At 40.1% G+C, this 22,994-nt stretch overlaps 1 protein-coding gene across 1 annotated transcript; it reads right to left on the reverse strand.

Moving 5' to 3' along the window:
* Positions 1-511: 511 nt before the first annotated feature.
* LOC139474473 (multidrug resistance-associated protein 1-like) lies at positions 512-21,719 on the reverse strand. Its single transcript, XM_071257510.1, has 30 exons — positions 21,687-21,719; positions 20,954-21,130; positions 19,927-20,046; positions 19,626-19,754; positions 19,024-19,143; positions 18,699-18,760; positions 17,736-17,873; positions 16,916-17,179; positions 16,273-16,450; positions 15,410-15,730; positions 14,439-14,576; positions 13,817-13,963; positions 13,005-13,089; positions 12,490-12,556; positions 12,203-12,329; positions 11,898-12,074; positions 10,990-11,157; positions 10,618-10,804; positions 10,418-10,511; positions 9,786-9,909; positions 7,510-7,747; positions 6,596-6,906; positions 6,192-6,391; positions 5,780-5,906; positions 5,368-5,469; positions 4,832-4,978; positions 4,494-4,652; positions 4,198-4,364; positions 3,563-3,757; positions 512-626 (listed from the first exon to the last, which is right to left on the reverse strand). The coding sequence occupies exons 1-30, from the start codon at positions 21,717-21,719 to the stop codon at positions 512-514; spliced, it is 4,617 nt and encodes a 1,538-aa protein (XP_071113611.1).
* Between the last annotated feature and the right edge of the window lie 1,275 nt (positions 21,720-22,994).

Here is a 22,994-nt window from a genome sequence, read left to right on the forward strand (position 1 = left end):
TCGCAATGTTTGTTATTTATATTTACATATTAAAATTGGTAAAACTCAAAATCTAAACCAAGATGTGTTGTTTTTGTTCTTATTAATTATCTGCCTGTTTGTTTGTAGCATGCCGAACTCAGCAACATGATGGTGGTCTTTGAATAAAAAAATCTGAAACAGACAAACCAGTGATTGATATCAGCATCGATCCACGAACTTGGGATACGATGACATGCATTAAACAAGTCAGCGAGTCTGACCACCCGATCCCGTTAGTCGCCTCTTACGACAAGCACATTCGCCATTTACTGCAAGAATGGGTTGCTGAAAACCTATTCTACCAGGGATCATCACAGGTCTGTTCTTATTAATAATATTATAGGTAGGAACAGGAGAAGCATTTGTGATGAACACTAGTCAATCAAGCACTTTTTCAATGTACATGTACAACGTACACACAGTGTTATTATTCTGTTTATTTCGTAGTGGAAATAATCATTATACAATACATGCATCTCAGCTATTCGGACTATGAGGTCATCCCCGCAGCTTTGGCCATGCTGTAGAAGATGCTGTCAGGCTGTTGCAGCAGGGAGGAGGGGGTGTCAAACTCACATACGCAACCGTTGTCCAGGACCAGGATCCTGAAAGATGCATGTTAAGTTTAATCAACATACAGTGTATAAAGCCCAATGGTTTTGTACTAGGAGGCCAACCCTGCAGCATTGGCCATGTTGTAGAAGATGCTGTCAGGCTGTTGCAGCAGGGAGGAGGGAGTGTCAAACTCACACACGCAACCGTTGTCAAGGACCAGGATCCTGAAAGATGGAGGTGGTTAAGCCGAAAAGCGTGCTTGCCTTTTGATCCGTTCTTGTTGTTTACAATTTATTAATGTATGTAAGTGAGGATTAGTCATTTGGTTATCAGTTGATTTTGGCTAGTTATCGATGAATGAGTTATTGTGTGGTGAATCGTATTGCTCGTTTCTAGTTTGACTGACGAAGTTGGAAGATCATGTGAAACTGTTGGCTCGATAATCCTGAGAATTTCCAGGTCCTGGGTCCTGCCCCAAACTTAAACACATGCTATATGTGGTGTCTCCCTTGACAAGTAACTTCGTTCGAAATATGCCTCTGTTCACCCAGCAGTAAAAAAGGGTAACGATGCGATGATGATGTCCCTGAAGCTCAAATAGCGTCTCGTTAGGAAAATGAAAGTGACTCTGTTCGATATATGCCTCTGTTCACCAGGAGTAAAATTGGTGCCGGGTAATATAAGATGAGATGACTTTTACCCTTCTAGAGCTTGCCATGACAGCGTGGGCTATATACTCCCTAGGAAGCTGAGAATGGAAATCGAGTGCACACTGGTCCATTGGTCGGGGTGTTACTACAACCGTGCACTTTGTATTTAGTGGCATGAATCGTTCCTGGGGAAGAGTTATCTTCCTTGAAAGGGTTAGTTTGTATTGGTAGCCATGCACATGGCATCATGGTGCGATGTTGGTTCATGGTGCAAGGTCTGTGAAATTGTTCCATGGGATGAGGTGAGATGAAACGGGGTTTAACGACGCGTTCAAGAACACCTAAATATAGCGACATGCATGCACGTGTGTGTGTATGCGTGACTGCTTGTATTAGTCCGGAAAATGCCGATTTTATAGTTACTGTATAACTAGACCACCAATCGAGATACCATGCCGCAGTTTAACATGAATACACCACTCAGACACTGTATACCAGTTGTTTTAGCCCCTTAATGCTGAGTGTCAGGCAGGGTAACAACAAGTTTCATATTTTGGTATCACGCGGCCGGGAATCGAACTCCTGACCTTCCGCTCACATCGCGGACGCTCTATCTACTAGACCACGGAAGCAGTCGTGTTTCTTGGAGCTTTATGATACAGGAATATAGCTTCTGTATGAACGCAACGGCTCTGTTATCTTGGATGGAAATGGCTCACTGGCTGCGACTGTCGTAATAGAGAAACACTTCGCTGAAACTTTGTGTTCAGTTTATTTCGGATATTCGATAATCATCTTCCCGAGGCAAGTGAGTTAACTGACTTTAAAAGTCCAGTTCCCACCCTTGCCGAACTAGGCTGGTATTATGGAGTCTATGCATACTCCAATCATAATCGTGCACCGAAATCGAAATCCGGTTCGTAGAGTGTCATGCAGATTTCGGTCGACTGCAGGATTTGCAAAGCATGTGCACCGCTAACCCGTTGTCAACAGATATTTTCTAAATCTTTTCATGTTTTTAATCAAGGTGCTCACGTGTTTTGAAGCACTTCGCGATGTAAGACTCGTTTTATCACAATATTGATCTTGATTATCGATCAGATCGTCTTGACTGGGCGCCACCGTTTTGTTTGAAACAAATGTAAGTGATAGGTGAGGCATAGAAAGGACATAATTTGTAATAGCCACTGGTGGCGCTACGATCGAGCCCAGGAATTCCAGCCTAGTTCGGTGGAAACTGGACTTTTAAAGTCAGTTAACTATTTTGCCCCGAGAAGATGTTCGATAATGGGATTTTCTTGGACTGAACTGTGACTACCGTGCATTAAAGATGATTTATGTTCTTGTTCAGTGAATAAACATTAATCATCAGCTTGACCTAATTCTGTGAGAACACTGTCGGCAAGAGCCGGCCAGTATTTAGCTTTGATGAAATTTCACAGCGATTCAGCGCTCACGTGGAGAATGTGGGGTCCTGCCTGCAAGCATGGATCTATATTCAGCAATGGTGTAACCTTGGTGTTCCTGTTCATGGGGAAACTGTGGACTATGTGCAAGGATATCTGGGACTCAATAATGTTATGTTTGGAGCAATTTTCGAATATTTTTATGTGTCATATAATATTGAACTTCGTGACCGCTTATTGTGAAATGAAGTGATGGAAACGTTGGAAATGTCCTTGCGGTTTTTTTGAAAGTTTAAGAATGATAATTTGACATCTTTTTGTTGTGCTCTTGAAACAAAATAATATGTCAGATATTGTTACTTCTTATGGAGATTAGTTATGATAATAGCTTATAATGGCTTATAATGAGGAAGAAGATGGATGTGACAGAGTAGGTAATGATAATGACAGGGAAAAGACTATCTCGTTACTTCAGAGGCATCCTTGAAGATCCGCGATAGCAAAGGTCTTTAGCAAACCATAATGGCCGTAAGAGGCTACGTACTATGTCGTAAGAGGGAACTAACGAGACCGGATTGTCAGGATCGCTGACTTGATTGATGCATGTCATCGCAGACGCGAAACATTAATTTTATCAAGTGCAAATTGCTAGTAGTAACTTTAAATGTTCAGTATGTGTTTTGCGTGAACATGCAAGTAGCTTAAAGTCTCTCGAAAGCAGGTTCTGCATATTTGCCATGTTTTTCCAGAATCTTGCCAATCACATCAGTATCAAAAGGGACAGAAAATTCAATAATATAATAGATTATTATTATTATTATTATTATTATTATTATTATTATTATTATTATTATTATCTGATCATTTTTAATATTACATTGCGAAATTCTGAAACGGAGACAAAAACAAGCAGGCTCATGGAAAAGATACCTGTCGTAATCCATGACCGTGTTCAATCTGTGGGCGATTGTCAGCACGGTGCAGTCCTTGAACTCTGACCTGATTGTCTGCTGGATCAGGTCATCTGTTTCCATGTCAACGGCTGACGTAGCCTCGTCAAGTACCAGGATCCTGGTCTTCTTCAGAACAGCTCTGGCCAGGCACATCAATTGCCGCTGACCAATACTACAAAATAAATGTTTGTATAATTGTTACTATAATTGTTTCTGTATAACAAAACGAATGATTACTCTTTGCGATGTCAATATGTGTAAACAAGGACCCTCAGTCCGCTCAGGCTACCTCAGGGGTCGGGTCCTCGGGTCCTTGCTAATAGAATATTGACAATGTCAAGAGTAATTGCATGTGTTTGTTTTTCAATGCATTGTGCAGGTATTGTAGAAGTCTTCAACGGTCTGTGTTGCTTCACGTCGAATACAGCAATAATCAAGTTTAGATCACGTGAGTATCCGTGTCTGTGTCAAGCATTGTGACACAATCAGCTTCATCTCCCCTCATAAACTCACGACATGCACAAGACACCATAACATAAGAATGTGTTTATTACAAGCATCGGTTATATATTCTGCCAACAGAAGCCTAATTATGAAGCAGAAATACTGTACCTTATATTTCCTCCTCCTTCGCTACACTCATGTTCCAGTCCGTCAGGTAGCGTCTCCACAAACGTCTTGAGATGAGCCTGTTCTAGTGCCCGCCAGATCTGATTGTCTGAATACTGGTTGAAGGGGTCAACATTACCTCGCAGACTTCCGGCAAACAATACAGGATCCTGCAAGAGCATTTCAAAGCATTTCTTATTATTAATCGTTCAAGAGTTCAAACTGGTTATTATAATAAACTCTATCATATGAAATGTCCACACGTATGACGCCAATATTGATGACAAGGAAACGCTTACCTGAGGCAGGATGGTGAGTTTGCTCCTGAGATCATGCAGCCCGAGTGAACTGACGTCAACGCCATCTATGTTGATCTCCCCTCCTGCAGCCTCTATCAACCGGAACAGGGACAGAGTCAGAGAGGACTTTCCCGCTCCCGTCCTGCCAACGATGCCCACCTAAAAACCAAGTTTAAAGAGTGCCTAAAACCTTTTGTCTACGCATGTGTTCATCAATGCTGATCACCGTTCCTGTTCCACACACATATCAAAACCACAATTTGTGGAGCAAGCGTGAACTGTATAATATGTGTATATTGTTTCCCATTTGATGATATTAATTAATGTCCCTATATTACCTTTTCCCTGGGATGAATAGTACATGTGATTCCCTTGAGAACAAGATCAAGGCCTTCTCTGTACCGTGTTGAGTAGTCGAGGAACTTCACCATCCCTGAGTCTGGCCAGTCGTGATTTGGACGTCTCTCGGGTATGTCCCATGCTGGCTAAAATATCCATACCATTTATTTTGACGGTCTAATCTTCATGACATTCCAAAATTATTTTTTTTGAGAAAACGTCAGTGTATTTGAGTACATGATTTAATTTCAAATCAAGTTTTTGTTCCTCCCTTACCCCAAAATGAATATAGTCTATAACCATATTACGTTTATTTTCCATTTTTGTTATTATCAAGCACCACTGCAAGGTTTGGTTCCAGGTCATTCGAAAACAAATCCTAAAATTACCTCCATGTGGTTTAATCTAATGTATCCATATGTTAATTTAGGCTTTTGGTATTGAACCCAAGCATATCTTTGTATTTACCTCCGACTTGATTTCGAAATATTGGATTGTCTAATTTAACCAGTTAAAAGTGTACTTTTCTCCTCACCTCCGATGTAATTTCTGTATACTGTTTGACCCTCTCCACAGACACAACCTGTGTCTGAACTTCAGATATCAGTTGAACCAACCAGTTTAAGTTGGCCGTTATCTGAAAGTCATGTATACATTGATTTCGAAGACCAAACACAATATTTACTCCCTTATATACTTCCCAACGACAGATGTGAGTTTCAAAAACGACTCCTCCTTTCATAAACTTAATACAGCCTTTGACCTTTATCGTCAAAACACGTCACGTTCTCACGTTTCCAGTGACATGGATGGCCTAGAATGAATCTTCAATGTGTAGATTAAGGTCATAATAGGTTCAATGTCAAAGACAGGTCACTCATAAATTGCAAATACCCAAGATGTTTAGGTTGTGTCAAAATCAGCATTATTCAAGACGAACGACATACCTCAATAGCATATGAAACCGACAAGCCAACAAGCCCTCCTGACAGTGTGTCTCGGGAGATCACAGCAAACAAGGAGGCAGCTAGAACGATGATGTTTCCGATAATCTCAAGGCGGACACCCTGCCATCTGAACAGAAAAAAACGTAATACCAGGATTTGATACAGACATTTTATACAGAGTCAGCCACATACATATTCGCAGACACACGCGCAATGGCATAGAACAGGACCCATTCACATGCACTGTAACATAACAAAAACAGAATCGAAGTGCCATAGATGCATCTTTAGACACCAGTACAAACAGTCAAAAACACAGAATCTCCACTGGTAAGTCTGGGTGATATGAAGCAATGTATAATGAATGTTTGATCCAGTTCGAGTGTCAACGTGAAGGAAAATTGACATTTACCTGAGAGCACAAAATGCGTAAAAGGAGAACCTCTGGTTTGTGTCTACCCGGTCTTCTGATTCTTTGATGAACCTCGACTGAGCTTGGAACGATCTGATAACGCTGGCTCCGGATATTGTCTCCCCAAAATGGCTGTATATCGGGGAGCGAGCTTTCGACTCTAATCGTTTTAGCTGCCGTGAGGTGGTGACGTAGTATCCCTGAAAGTACACGTATTGTTTAAACTAACGAGTCAATTTGCTGTAGTATAATAAGGTATCGTGATATAATGTTCTTGTCCAGGATTATAAGGCATGGCTATGTCATGCTTCGTTAACACATGTTTTATTTTCAAAAACTAAGTGTCTGTTATCCTCACATTACATAATCTCAAACCTGTGTATTCGAAGAGAATGAACGTTCACCTGTACAAAGTGGTAAAGAATGACCAAAGGAAAGACAACGGCGAGGAAGATGGGCGTTGTGTATGAGATGACAATGATGCTACTGAGGACTTGGAACATGGTGCTGATGGCTTGCTGTGCTAGAGTAGGCATCATGGTGTCAATTGAGTCAATGTCCTGAGAGAATCTGTTGACAATTCTTCCGGTGGGTGTGGTGTCAAAGAAGCACATTGGTGCCCTCATAACGCTTGTCAACATTCGGAAATGCAGTATTCCAGAAGCCTTCACTGTCCTGATATTCCACACAAAGGAAAATATGATGATGGTTCCAGCTAAAACATAAATGATCCAGTCAGATCCTTGCATAGTACAATATTAGACAGGTTTAGATGTGAACATCTGACCATTTCACGTTCTTGGACCTATCAAGCATATGTTTGTTTGGTTGTTGTTTAACGCCGCACTCAGCAATATTCCAACTATATAACGGTGGTCTGTAAATAATCGAGTCTGGACCAGACAATCCAGTGAATGACATCATGAGCATCGATCCACGCAATTGGGATACAATGACATACATCAACCAAGTCAGCGAGCCTGACCACCCGATCCCGTTAGTCGCCTCTTACGACAAGCATAGTCGCCTTTTAAGCAAGCATGAGTTGATGAAGACCTATTCTACCCCGGAATCTTCACGGGTCCATCAAGCATATGTAATATGTTTCAAACAAATATACTCATCTGCATATTCTTCAAATCTTACGTACCTTGTCTGTTGGCACCATACAAAGTTCTTGAGTTCAACGAAGGTATCTGCCCATCCCAACGGAGTACATCTTGAAGTTGTCATCCATACAAATGGCAAAGCATTTACGACCAGAGTCCCTTTACACCTACATTTTGCCGAGAGGCTTGGCTATACCTGAAATACTTACTTTGAGCTAGACCCAAGGCACCATAGATTCCCAAATAGTAGATGTTCCTCGTCATTCGCTCTGAACAGTTGGAAGGAAGAAATGTCACATTGTTGAGGAGGTCGTCATCAGTCCATCTGCTGAGCCATGTGTTTGATATTACTGATGTTGCTTGAAATAATGCATACATGACCAGAGCGAATGCCACGGACCACAGACCTACAGCCCTTCCGTATGCCAAAAAGACATTGATTGCAACCTGAAACGAGAAAATGAAGCTGGGCAGTGTATTGAAAAGTTTTCATCACAGGAGAAAATATTTCACTGACAGTAAGAATACCATTTCAACCAAATTGTTCAATCATGTTTCAGATCGCGGACACATATCGCAGCTCATGAACTAAGTTCAACTTCTTGTGGCTGCCAAGATTCCAGGCTGGTGGACATATAATCACTGGTGACTTCTCTATTGTTGACAATAACAGCCTACAACCAATTGAGATCACAACGTTTGTACCCTTTCCCACTGACAAACAGGTTTCTTGAAGTTTGGCAATCTCCGAAAAGAACCAAGTGCAATGACGTCAAAACAATATATTTTTCAAATTTGTAAAGCTTAATTCCTTCATTCATGGGGCATAGTTTCATCTCCATTTTCAAATTTATCCATAATGAAATGTAAATGTCATCTTAAATTTACTGAGAAGACAAAATATGAATGTTTGGACTTCCTCATTGATAAGCTACACTGTATATGTGGCACCATTTGTGTTCCTGTCTTTGTTTTTTTTTGGTCTGGATCGGTTTCTACATGCGTATGAATCTACCTTTTTGCTCTGACTGGCAAAAATTAAAAAAATAGAATTTGACCAAGAAGTTTAATTCAAACTTGTTCATGTACGTCCATAATCTGATAATGGTCAAATAGTCAATAATGGTCAAAACGCCAATTCCCTTCCACTAATTTCACCCACGTGAAGTAATTAACACCAGTGAAAGCACGTCATCTGTTTCATATAATTTCAGACAGAGTCAATAAAAATATGCACAACCTTGTGGGCATAGAATCGCAGATAATTTCTCTGTTGTTGATGCAACAATACCCTGCTAGCAATTGGAATCACAGCTTTAAAATCATGGGGCCATTATGTATTCTGTGGAGTCAACCGAGAAGATGAGCATGTTGAAAGTCTCCTTGAGTGGGTTACATAGGTCAGTGTGTGATGACTATCTGCTCTCATAGGCAAAATTAATGCGAGGGATTTGGGCCAAGAAGTTGAATTTAAGCGTCAGGAATATTTATGATGTGATATCGTTCAATTATTGATAATAAAAGAGACCAGCGAAACCGCTTCATCTGTTTCATATTTAGTTCTCTGCCTGAAGATTCAGAGTGACAAAACACTGTCTACAAGACTGAATGACAAGAGGTATGAAAACGTTCCCTTTCTGTCCAGCAATATTCAAGCAGCATCAGCCTTTCCCGTCGATATTTCACAACTTTTGAGGTACAGTTGTTTGATCGGGGTTACAACATTGAAGGCCTCAGTAAAGCTTTCAAAATGTTTCATGGTAGACATGTGGAGGAAATTATGTCTGATGCAATTGCCTATTCCACGTGTTCCTGTGTTATTTCATGTGAATAATTGAATACTATTTGATAGCGATTCATAAACACATGTCCATGGTATAGTCGGAATCAAACACTCGACTTTGCTTTCAGATGGATTCTTATAATTCATTCAGCATGTCTGATGCATTTTCCTTCCACGTTTTCCTTTTGGGGGGGTTAACCATTGATTTGCCTTGTGTGTGTGTGTGTGTGTGTGTGTGTGTGTGTGTGTGTGTGTGTGTGTGTGTGTGTGTGTGTGTGTGACGGCTGCCAGCTGTGAGGCAGGATACGTTCATTTATTTTCCCTTTTACAAAACTGGAAATGGAGCAACATGCACTCCATCAAAGACGTCGAAACTTGACATTGGAATATGACTTATAGAGTTGGATTAGACGGCGCTTTGCACGAAGTTCATTTGTATCACCCAATGATACCTAAAAGTATTTTGAAAGGCCAAATAATAAACATTTTTAAACTTTACTTAAATCCAAGGTATAGTGTTGTAACACTAAGTATCATACTCAGGGCGAATGTGTGATTCGACCATACCATCTATGTATCCCGTGACGCAAAAGGGACGCAACTCTGCTCAGCGATAGGCTGCCTAGTAGGCCAAAACATCACCTGTCCTTGAACAGAATATATAAACGTGGAGGATCACTACGATATATGACCATTACAAACCTTTCCTTTCTCCACAATCTCATCTTCTATCAGTTTACTCTTCTCATTTAACCGATCCACACTAACTACTTCCTTCTGGTCTGGGATGGGTTGGGTCATGTCTGCACTCTGGATCAGGGATGTGCTACAACACGTCATTAAATAATTTATGTCACCTATTAATAATTAATAATTAGTACATAAACATTATGTGTTTCCATAAATGTCAGTATTTGGAACCACCAGCTGCTTATGCACCCGGTTCCAAATGAAATCTACGGGTATCCAATATTCAAAAGCATTCACAAATGAAAACACATAATCTTTATCAACATTGTAAAATACAAAGTTATCAATTATCAACCAGTCAGATTGAATGGCCTACTCCTGTGGTCATTTTACAACAACGAATAAAGGTGGCGTAACTTATTTCAAATTTGTTTTTAAATGTCAATACATAGAACAATATGATGTGTGTGAATCTGACACATGAAAATAAGCCAAACCCACCATTTGCACACGAGGGACATATCTAACTTACAGACTGCGATATGGAAGTGCTTCATCAACTCTAGTATGTAGGAACGCAATGGACTCAATATTTCAACATCTGTTTCTTCAAATTTTGCGAATCCTTCTTAAATGAAACTTACATGAGTGCTGCACTCTCCTGGACCTCCTGCCCCGCTTCCTCACCCGATGTCATCACTTCCAGACTTTGAAGCAGTTGTTTCTTCAGCTCAGTCACTGAATAATGTCATATTTGATGGAATTATATACACTTCCGAAAGTATTAATTGTTGTGTTATGTCATACCACCTCATTAAATAACATGAAACGAATCGTAGCTTACCGTCAGCTTCATTTTCATCTCCCTCCATGGTCTCGAGGATGTAGTTCTGGAGGAACTGGGCAAACGGACCGTTATGTTGCAGAAGATCCCTGTACGTTCCACTCTCTGATATCTGACCACTGGTCATCACGAGTATAGAGTCCATCGCTGGGAGCCAGTGGATGCCGTGAGTGACCAATATTCGCGTCTATGTAAAACAAAGAAACTGTAATTTACTTAAACTTCCACCTTTGGTAGCCAGTGGATGCCGTGGGTTGCCAATACCCGCACCTATGTAGCAAATTCAACATAGTCACTGATATCATGATAGTTTCAATGTAAAGTATCATGTAGTTGTTCAATATCCAATACCAGAAGTAAATGTGTTCGTACTTTTCCTGCAAGGAGCCCTGTCCTACTGATGACTTTGTCAAAGATGTGCTTCCCCACATGACTGTCGACAGCACTGAGTGGATCATCCAGCAGATAGATGTCAGCATCGTTGTAGACAGCTCTGGCTAGAGACACTCTCTGCTTCTGTCCTCCACTCAAGTTGATACCCTGAAGACAAGATAGTAAGCACAAATAATACACAGGACAATGCCGTATATACATGTACAATGTAGCTGGATTGATACTCATACTGCTTTTGTCCTCATAAGCCCCTGAATTTGAATATAAAGATTTCAACAAAGATCAACTTGTATTCAGAACTTGTGAGCCTCCGGCCTTTTCGTACAAACAAACAAAAAATTTGGTGCAAACAATATTGAATTAAACATATATTAAAACTGTTGTTGTGAAAACGTATGTGCACGTTATCAAAACTGGAATATTTGTGTTCAACCAGCATTTGCGTGAAACAATGCCAGAACTTTGCTGTATTGGTGGAAAGATGTCAAATTTGGATTTTATGTGACTTTGTCTAAACTGGATATAAGCTGGACCAATTAACATATTATAACATATTCCGGCTTATTGATAAGAGACGGCCAAAATTTGAAACATTTCAAAATAGCAAGTAACTGAATAGAATATCTAAAAATATAAAATAGAAATATCACCTTTTCCTAACATCCTATTATTTAATGTTGATTGTTTTTACAATCGTTCTCTACCACGGAACAATAATTCGATGGAGCCTATCATTAATGATGATGAACCTGCATGATATGAACTGCCTGCAATAAATAGCAGTTCCTCTAAATATTGGTTGCATTATGGTTGATACATTGGCTGTGACTGTTGACACACATGCAAACTTTACAAAACTGATTGTACGCCTGTGTTCTAATACTCACTCTCTCTCCAATCTCTGTCATATCACCAGCTGGTAACATCTCCAGATCTGGAGACAGAGCGCAGCACTCTACCACTTTGTTGTACCACTGTCTGTCCATGGGCTTCCCGAACAGGATGTTGTTCTGCAGGGTGTCATTCTGGATCCAGGCTTGTTGTGATACATATGCTATGGGACTCTGGCGTTAATATCAACACAAATAGATAGTTGAAAACAGGTGAAGAGCAAACGGTTTGACATTGGATGCGCATCCGATAAAATGGTAAGTAACAGGGTGATTTACAAATATAGAAGAAGAATAGTAACCTTCAAGATGACTTGACCTTGAAGTTTGTCCATCTCCCCCAAGATTGCAGACACTAGTGACGATTTACCAGATCCGACCTGACCTACAATGGCAACAAGTTGACCCTCTTCAACAGTCAAGTTGATGCTGAAAAAATAATTTTATCACCTATCCATTCAAAATTGTACTGTAGATATGAAACAGATTGTCTTTGTAGGTGAAACAAGTAAATGGAAATTATATGATTTAAGTAGACATTTGATATTATTTAAAGAAGAGGATGTGTGTAATTTCCTACAAACATTACTTTATAAGATTCGAGCCCTGGTCTGAATTCCACTGAAAACGTCCATCTGTAATCTTTAATGCAGAACCTGCAAATGAGGCAACCTAATTATTTTTTTCTGTCAAAAATGGAGAAAGAGAACCAGATATGATTCGTAATGACAGATCTATGATACTGCTAAAATGTTAAAATTCCCATGCATAGTTCCGTGTCATATATACATGTAGTCATTTATATGGTTTAAATCCTGGGGATTCTACGTGTATTTTCCTTAGATAGGGATGGACATGTAAATATAAGAACGGTTTCATCAGATGAAATGTTAATGCATCAACAGTTTGAAAATTCAAAACGTCAGCGCCAATCGGTTTCGATTGAATGCCAAAACAGATTCCATTTGGTATAAACAGGTCATATTGTGATGGAAATTATATGAAGTAAGTTTTCCATATTACGTGAATAGCAAAATCCTTCGGAGAAGAGATAGCATTTCAGAGTACTCATTGCACTCATTGCAGTCTCGTATCAATACTCACATTGTGTCGAGTTCCAAGAGACATGGTCACCAGCTATCTCTTCAGTATTGAGGAATGTGTTGATTCTCTTTACTGATACTATTGTCTGAAACGGAATTGTTCATAAGTTTTCATGACCATGTTTATCCGATTTGGATTTATGAAAATGTATTTCAGTTTGCAAGTTTTGATTATATCCTACACTATGTTGTATATCAAACAGTTTTTAAAACGCCATTGCTTAATGTGTATATATTGTCCTTTAAAGTGGTACCATGTTTGTCCCATGAATCTGTAAGATAATGATCCAGAAGTGTTTTTCGCCAAACTGAACAATACTCAAGCATTATGGCGGCAGTCTGTAAGTAATCGAGTTTGGACCAAGGAATCCAGTGATTGACACCAATAGCATCGATCTTGGCAAGTGGGATGGGACGACATGCATCAATCAAGTCAGCAAATCTGGCCACCTGATCTCTTTGGTCGCCTCTTACGGCAAGCATGGGTTGCTGAAGATCACTTCTGACCCGGATCTACACGGGTTTGGTTTTATCATTCTGACCCAATCATAATGGGGACACCAACAGTGGATCGCACACAAAGTACCGTGTTGGGAATTGTACCCATATCTGCTTTGTGACAAGGCTACCTAACCATACAGGTTACAATTACCACTCCTGTTGTTGTTGAGAAAATAATGGATAGCAAATACATGACAGCCTCAAGTCAATGCGTAGCAGAGTAGCACTCCACATGGTCAAGCATGATAGCACATTTACCTTGTTACACAATGGATATCACAAACAGAATGGAAACTGGAAAGTATCCTCTACCTGGACCAAGCTTGAGCAAAGTGGTTGTAGACTTCCCACAGCGAGTCGAATGACACCTAATAGGGAGATGGAGGTGAAAACAACCTCAGGTCTGAGGTAGTGGTCTTCGGATGTGTAGATGTATGTCGTAAACATTGCCAGAGATATCTGCAACATCGACAGTGTGCCACAGCATGGGAAAAGTTGTATCATAAATCCCATCTCTAAATGTATGTACAAATAAGGGATACGTCGTTATTTCAATGAATCTAAATAAGAATTTACGTAGAACTTGTCTCTGTTCTAATGCGTTATTTTCACATTTTGAGGCACTCTTTTAACAATCCCGATCTTATGGTTGAATGCATATACCAACAAATATGTTTTCAGCTCAGTTTTAAACATTTAGACATGTACTTGAATGTATCTGATGCTACACCAGCTTTTTAGTTACCAAATGTGCAAGTATATGTTGTTAAAAGAGAAGACGCTGATCACTAAATTATTATTTTTGAGATGGATGTTGTCTGAATCAGTTCATTTGTGTACTCATGGTTAACTCATTGTGTGGTTATAAAACCAGCGTGAGGATTTTAAACTGAACTGATTATATTGGCATCCTTCTAGTAGTTCATGAACATACAAGGTAGGGAACGAGAGTCCACGTGAAGGTTGTGATGCTTTTTAGGAAGGAGATCGTCCACAATGTATGCATCTCCTTCTTCCGAATCTCAAGGATCTTGTCTTGGAATGACGGCTCCCACGCATATAGTTTTAAAATCTGTCAAAGCCAAATGAAGATAAATTGTCTGAGAATAATTAAACAACTGCATGAGAAAACCTGTTTCATGTCTCGACAAAGCAATTGACGCAAATGTTAATAAGCTTATATCTTGTGAATGACATCATTCTACATGAACATATTTTTGGCTCATACTGAGTAAAAAGAAAGAGGTAATGTATTTTATGAAAACACCTGATTACTTTCCGGAAAGTATACGATCTGTGTTATTTCATGTGCAAAATAATTACACACCTGCAAATGTTTGTTATGAAATTAAGAAGAAAATGAATAAACATATTAAATATTAGTTGTGACATGGCAAGTTTCACTGGCTTCATTCATTAGGTCATACAGTTTCAGACACGAAGTAATATGTTATAAATATATAATACCACATGATACAATATGAAACGGAATACCCTGGTAGAATTGGGGCGTTAGGCCCTCTAGAAAACGAAGCACTGTTTTATCAGCTGATATTCTTAATATGAAGGCCAATGGTAAAAAATGGCGATTTTTTTGTGCTATTTAAGGAAGCCGTTTTAGCTGTGTTAATGGGAGACTTACTTTGATCAGTATTCTAGTATACTGATTAGTCTTTAAAGAAATCCGAAACATACATGCATATAAATTATAATTATTTACTAAAGCACACTGATATTTCGACAGAATGTTGCATCTTTTCACACTCCTTTTTTAAAGCAGAGTTAATAATGATGAATATGATACGCAAACACAAAAATGGTTTGATCAGATAAACAAGGTTATGAGTTATTTGTTTTTCACCCTAACGGCTATTAGCAACTTCTTACGTGTACTCAGCTGACTACCTTGATTCCATTGAGGACCTCGTTCATCATCTTCATCCTCTTGTCCTTCTGTCGCATCAGATCAGTCTGATGCTTTTTCAGTCGGAACGTCACGTATGTATTTATTGGTATAAAAAACAACAGCACTGCCATACCAGAAAACATGGACGATCCCAGAGACTGGTACAGCAGATATAGACCAATGGCTATCTTCATCGGATTTCCCCATATTCCCCAGAGACCCATTGTGAACCCACGGAGATGTTCCACATCCACAGACATCAGGTTCACAATCTCACCCACTGTCGACTCCTTCCTGGCCTTGTTGCTCATCCTCAAGGACTAGGGAAAACAAAGTACACTCATTAAACATGTAAAATATTTGTGAAAAAATAATACCACAACAACAGAAATGAACAATAACTGAAAGTCTGAAATCATCATGTCGTTTTAATAAAATATATTTAATAATTTATCATGGACTGGATTTACATTTTGATGTCTAATGAATTGATCAAGTTTTTCTTAATGCCACTTTAAAGTGTATTTCAGTTATAACAAAGTGTAACTGATATGTAAATTACCACTTTGTTGAAACCCATGGCAGACAAACCCTGACACATGATCAGGGCGAATCAGGAATTCGAACCCACGATCATAGGTATCTGGATGAAAAACGACTTTTCTCCAGTAATATACCCCCCGCCCCCCCCCCCCCCCCCCCCCCCCCCCCCCCCTCTCTCCAAACGTGTATTTGAAAAAATCTATGATATTAGTGTAGCTTTGTAGACATTCCTTCTGGCAATTGTCTGTATTTATTTTCCGTTTGCTGATTGATTAAGTTGATACTTTACCGATTAACTCTTTCTGTAATCATTTCATACCTTTCTAAAGATAGCTGATATAATAGCACCTGCAATCCGCACGGCTACTTTCTTCCCTTGGTGCCAGTTTGCATGGGCAAAGACCGTTTGGGTCAAAGTTGAGAGACTTAAAAGTGCACACAACACATAGCCCTTCCACATGGGCATTGCCTTGTTAGTTGTAAAGGCGATGAGCTCGCTGAAACAGACCAGTATATATGGAGCATGTTTTTACAAAACTTAATCACTATGGCTTTCACATGTCCCTATACATGTTATGAACAAAGGTGTTAGGGAGTAGCCAAATGGTTAAAGCTATGATTTCCCTGATGAAAACCATGTGTGGCGACCATTGCTGTGTAACCCCGCCACCGTAGGCTTGAATATTGCTAAAATCGCCATATGAATATATACTTCTTCCACTTTGTGTATGACCTTATGTGTATACTACTCATTTGAATACACTCGCAAAAAGCATTGATTGTGTTTTTTGTTTCAGCTTAACAACCTGAAATATTCTTCTTTAAAGTAATTATGTTTAGGATTCGTGGAATAAAATAATTGAAATTTCTGTAAATAATAATGTGCTTGAACACATTTTGGATCTAATTATATAACAGGAAAACACAAAGAACCACATCTGATGTGACATTGCAATGCCTACCGAAGCAGCAGTGGGCTAGCAAATCTTAGCAATTCGCTAACAACTTTCCATACTTGGAACTGTATTAAGTCAAACCAGAAGGCCTTCCACAATATCACAACCAAAGAAATCGTTTTTGTTGGGGCAGCTACCACCGTCTTCTCTTGTGTCACTTTGGTGTTGCTGGTCAAGAGAGGAGACTTCTCATCACAAGCATCAGTTGGTAGAGATTCTTTTGGTCCATTGGAAAACGATACATTGATGTATTCATTCTGCACTTTATGTCTGAAACGGTAACAACCAGTGTAATGCATAATTGAGGATAGTTTCAGTGAGAAATACCAAATGAATTGACAAACATGGTCCATCAGTATTTCAAAATTTCATACAACAACCTTAATTTCAGACTTTACCTCGAGAAAGAAGATTCCATACTCCTAAAGGAGCATTACTGTGTTAATTATGTCTCTCAAAATTGTTACTAAACGTAATTCGCCACGTCTTCGAGTGAGTGGTTGAGTGATTTAGGTTAAACGCCGCTTTTAACACAATATTCGAGTTATATCACCACGCGTTAGCTGGATTGTGGAAGGAAAGCACGAAGTGATGCATGCCTGATCATACGTTTACCACTTCGGTGAAATCCACGAGCACGGATATGATGCTGACAACCCTAGTAATGTTATCGGAGCGAACCGGGATTCGAACCCACTTCATAGGTTTCTGGCGCACCTAAGGGACGCAACTCTGCACAAATCGTGGCGCCTTAGACGAGTGGACCACCTGAGCCCCCCGTGTTGACAGGAACTGTCATCGATCGTTTATGTGAATATGTTATTACCTTTTACCCCTGTTCTTTTCTTTCTGTTTATCCCACTGAGCAAAGAAACGGGACACGTTGTAAGCAGATGATTCATCGGGATGCAGATTGTTGACATCAGCCTCTGTTAAAGTCTTTCTGTGCCCTCTACGTATTAAACTGCAATAAGGTGCATGGGTAGTAGTGGAGTGAGTGGGTGAGTTGGGTTTAACGCCGCCTTTAACAGTATTAGTTATATCGCGGCGTGTAGGCTTTATGTGGGAGGAAATCCCGAAGTGATGCAGGTTTCTGACGTTTACCACTTCGGTGAAAACCAACAAGCACGGGTAAGGTGCTGACAAACCTAGAAACATAATTGGGGCGAACCGGGATTCGAACCCATAATCATAGGTTTCTGGTGTGCCCAAGGGACGCAACTCTGCACAGGGAATCGATAGGCCGTAGACGACTGGGCCACCCGTGCCCGGCTAGCAGTGCTACCATGAGGATGTCAGAGTATGCTACTTATGTCACTCACAATATATCAAAATATATGCAGGGCAAAAGAAAACATACACTTGAAATTGGGTCTGACCCAAAACTTAAAAACGTGATCATAATGTTACTAGCTTCACCTGTTGTGCTATAATCATTGATATGATGCATGTAATGTCGTTTATGATACATGTATGAAACACATCACCATCGAATAACCATCTTGTTTGTTTCATCTTTAGCCACCATCAAACATGGGTGTCCACTTTCTTTTGTTCGGGACTTTTCATGGAGTTACAAACATGAACATACGAATACGGTAAATCAATATTCCACCACTTGTAAATCATTGGATAGATTAGTGGTTTAAATGCTGGCTTGTCAGGCAGACCGGAGTTCGATTCCTAAATCATCTGGTGTGTCTAGTGTATCCCCACTGTTAGGATTGGAATAGTGCTATGTTAAACGTTACCTGAAACCAAACCTCAAATTACTGCCTGTGCTAGCTACCTGTTCATCCACCAAAAACTTATTCTTGACAGAAAGGAGGCTTGCGATTCAGGACATGATGACTGAAATTATATAAGGAAGAAATAGTTGTATCTTTAGCCAGAACTCACATATACTGGTAGTAAACAATGATGGTAGGAGCATCGTCCTTAACAAAAGAGTTGTCACGTTTTTCAGTGCATGTTTTAACTGTTAAGATATTATTTGGAATAGCAACCAGTGATTGATATTTGATTAAATTTCAAGAGTTTTTTTTATCAAGACTTATCAAGTGTGTTGTCTTTTCGATCAATCGATCTGGTTATATTAATAAGAAATGCCATACTGTTTTATCTGTAGATCTTTTGTCGGATGATTCTGCAAAGCAGCCCAGCAAGAGCTCCAGTGCAACCAGGGCATAATAAATGTAGAATGTCACTGCTTGAAATGCATGATGCATGTATTCCTGAAAGAAATAGAACTCTTATATATGTGCCAACTTGATAGCATTGTGATATCACAATTTTAAAATAAAATCATTTGGGAAAATTTAATGATACCTCATTAATTAATTGATGCTATATCTACTTCACAATCCAATGTATTGGTCGTATGACCATGATCACAGTCAACCTATAGTTTAAATAAGGTTTACCGTTGAAAATGTAACTCTAAGGAGAAACTTAATCTATTGCACATACCACAATTGAATGATCTCAATGACTCCTACCATGATGATAAACTATCGCCCGATCTAAGGCTGATGATTTGCCACTGTCAATGCAGACAATCGTAACCCCCATACGTTAACATTGACCTACGACAGTCATTGTGCTAAGATCGCTTTGTGGAACTGGGCCAACTACAGCGTGTCTTCAGAGAGGGAGCTGCATTATGGGTTAATATCAGAAATAAATAAAACGACATTTTATTATGCTTCCAGTATACCTCTTGTAGGATGATGGAGTAGAAGGGAACGATGCCAGCCACTGCGAGCAGCAGCCAGAAGGTGAACATCACCCCGGATGTGATGAGGCCTTTCTTCCTTTCCAGGAGCAGCAGCAACATAGCAAACAGCTGAAATGATAAACCAGTCAAAGATACTTAACTGAACTGAACTAACTATTCGTGGCTAAATGTGCTAAAAGAAAGGAAACATTTTTTGGAATACGGGTCCAATTTGAAAATAGTATTTATTGAATTTGACATATAGTCAGTAACAACAGATGGTGTAGACGAAATGACTTACAAAGGTGACTGCCTGGATCGCGGGTGCGACGAATATGGCTCTGAAGTTGGCGCTTGTGTAACCATCTGCATCAACGATCAGCCGTATCACCGACAATAAGACAAGGAATGAACATGCTATCTGAAAGGCGAATTATGAGCTTCCTTCATTGCCTTTTCTGAGTGAATGATGTGCAATCAAAACTCCACTTTGAATTATGTTTCAGTTAATTACATCGCGGAGAATCAGTTTGCACTGAAATTAAGCAAAGTTGGTTACGGACACTGGTAGGATGATCATGAATAACCGCGTTTTGCAGCTTGACCCTTGAGTGTTTCTAGGGCTTTACATATGGTGTCTCCTTAGGTTGGCAAGTGACTTTGTTCAAAATATATCCCCGTTCACGCAGCAGTGAAATGGGTACTGGGTTGGATGAATTAGTATGTGACCACAGCACATGTGGTGTCTTTTTCGGCAAGTCGCTTTGTGCGAAATATACCTGTCCATCAGACGATGAGATGGTAATGTGACTGTTACCCTTCTAGCACCCGACAAGGGTTGTACACTCCCCAAACAGAGTGGAAATCGAGTGCAAACTGATCCGTTGACCGGAGTAATAATGTTAGCCCTTTAAGCATGCAAGGGTGTATAGAGGCTGGCGCAACATAAGTACACACATTACTATCAGCATAACGTGGAGAAAGTGATGCAGTTGTTATATGCTGGAGAGGCAAACCAAGGATCACAATTACCGCAAAACTGGGATTTGGAATCACCGGATCCTGTCGCGGCTAAGGGAGACAACTCTGCACAACGACATTGAGACGCCTTTGTAGGATGTTTACAATGGATAGATCGACGGTATTTGGAACACTTAATATAGACTAATATGCCTTTATTAATGTTGGTTTGAAATAATGAAGTGGGAATTATAACTATCAGCTTCTGCATGACAATGTAAGGCTAACGCACGAACCACTGTGCAACTTCCCATTCCAAGTTCATTAATTATACAACGTGAATAACCTAGTATAGGTTTTCATCTTACGAGTTTAGCTGTAAATTTATATCTTGATGAAAGTGAGGTCGGTGTGACGTTCAGGAGGTAGTAGAGATAGAACGGCGACGTCAGCCACAGCCACCCACATGGCACCCACACCAACACCGTGGACTGGAAGCATTCTGTGAACTGAGGCCATGTGCTGTACCAGGTCAGGTTTGTGTCCTGGAGAAGATAGTATGCGCATGAATCTTCCCCAATAACGTACGTTAAGCACATATACACAAATGGTTTAGTGCTATGAGGCCACAGAACGTTTCAGGTTTAAAGATTATTATAAACATTGTTTTAAGAGTCGGTTTCCTTTGTATCCCTAAGCAACGAGTCGGTTGGAAATATTTTTTTGCAATTGAATTATATTTTAAACTTTTTCTTGACTTTTGTTATGATGTTTTGGTGTGTGTAATAGTACGATTTCATGCCGTATTTTTAATTAGTCCATATTTGTTTCAGTCATGACATATCTACATTATTTTCATAAATTTGTCATTTAAGCGCTTTGATTGTAGGATCGTAGTCATGACAGCAGTAGCGACAGCTTTAGAGCACGAGACCAATGACCAAAATGAGCTAATGTGCCCAATACACTTCACACACAAACCCTTAATATTGTTACTGCTGTAAGATTTTCGTATTGAACAACCTGTATCATGATTGTTGGTACAGACAGAAAAGGATCCAATTCATACAACATACCAATGACGACATTCACACAACTCACCCACAATGCAGTGCCATTGCACATCGAGGACATGTTTAGGGTTAAGTAACACTCTACAACCACTGACTCAGTTATCTCCTGACTTGACCTAGGTCGATCAGCACGCTTTTTCCCACGTATGGCCCGTGGGGGTTTCAACAGCTGGGCCTCTGTCTATCTCCGTAATCCCTCGATTTATGCTATAATCCTTGATGGAAGCACGTAGCGTTTCGTCAACACTTTGAGGGCTACAGTTACAATGGTCATCACCGTAGCGAATATGACCTTCACAAGTGTGAGTGAGGTGAAATGGGGTTTAACGTCGCGCCCAAGATTATTGCACATATATAGCGACGTGCATGCATGTGTATGTGTGTGTGTGTGGCTGCTTGTACTAGTCCGGACTGATGCCGATTTATAGTGCTAGCTCACTGAGATACCATGCCGCAGTTTAACATGAACACCCCACTCAGACACAGTATACTTACTCCGAGCCAACTGGTCGTTCCTAACACACGCATACACGCACACGCACGCACGCACGCACGCACGCACGCACGCACGCACGCACGCACGCACGCACACGCACGCACGCACGCACGCACACACACACACCATATCCAACAAAGATTCAAGAGGGGATATACCTCTAATTTTGTCGACAAGATTAACACAACTTAAAGATACACATTCGCTTTGTTTAGTGTGGTACGCGGGACGCGAATACAATCGCATTTGGTACGTAGACTTCAACATTTTAAAACAAAATAACGGTGCCCTTTATTTATTTTATTTTTTCAGTAACTTATCTTGTAATCGCACTCTTTTATGACCTAGAAACGTTTTTCTTTGTAGAGTGAAATCTGACACGTGCTTTGGGTGGGTTAAATGAAATTAGGTTTAACGCCGCGTCCAAAATCATTGCACTTATATAGCGACGTGCATGTACGTGTGTGTGTTTGTGTGGCTACTTGTACTAGTCAGGACTGGTGCCGAGATACCATGCCGCAGTTTAACATGAAGACCCAACTCAGACACAGTAAACTGACTCCGAGCCGATCAGTCCTTAAATATAAAGTATAGATATATGATACAGGGTAACAACAAGTACCATCTTTTAACGTATTTTGGAATGACGCGGCCGGGGATCGAACACCTGACCTTCTGCGCTCCTGGCGGACGCTTTACCACTGGACCACGGAGGCGGTCTGTGCTTTTGGGATTAGTGTTAAGTAGTATTCGGGATTCAGGGCCGGGTGAGCAAATGAGACTTAGAGTGAAAAATTAGATTGTATTCAGAATTTAGGGAACGGGGTGGCACCCTTATAG

The sequence above is a fragment of the Haliotis cracherodii genome, unplaced genomic scaffold (assembly GCF_022045235.1).
Source record: "Haliotis cracherodii isolate W230 unplaced genomic scaffold, xgHalCrac1.p SCAF_3, whole genome shotgun sequence".
NCBI classification, from domain to species: Eukaryota; Metazoa; Mollusca; class Gastropoda; order Lepetellida; family Haliotidae; genus Haliotis; species Haliotis cracherodii.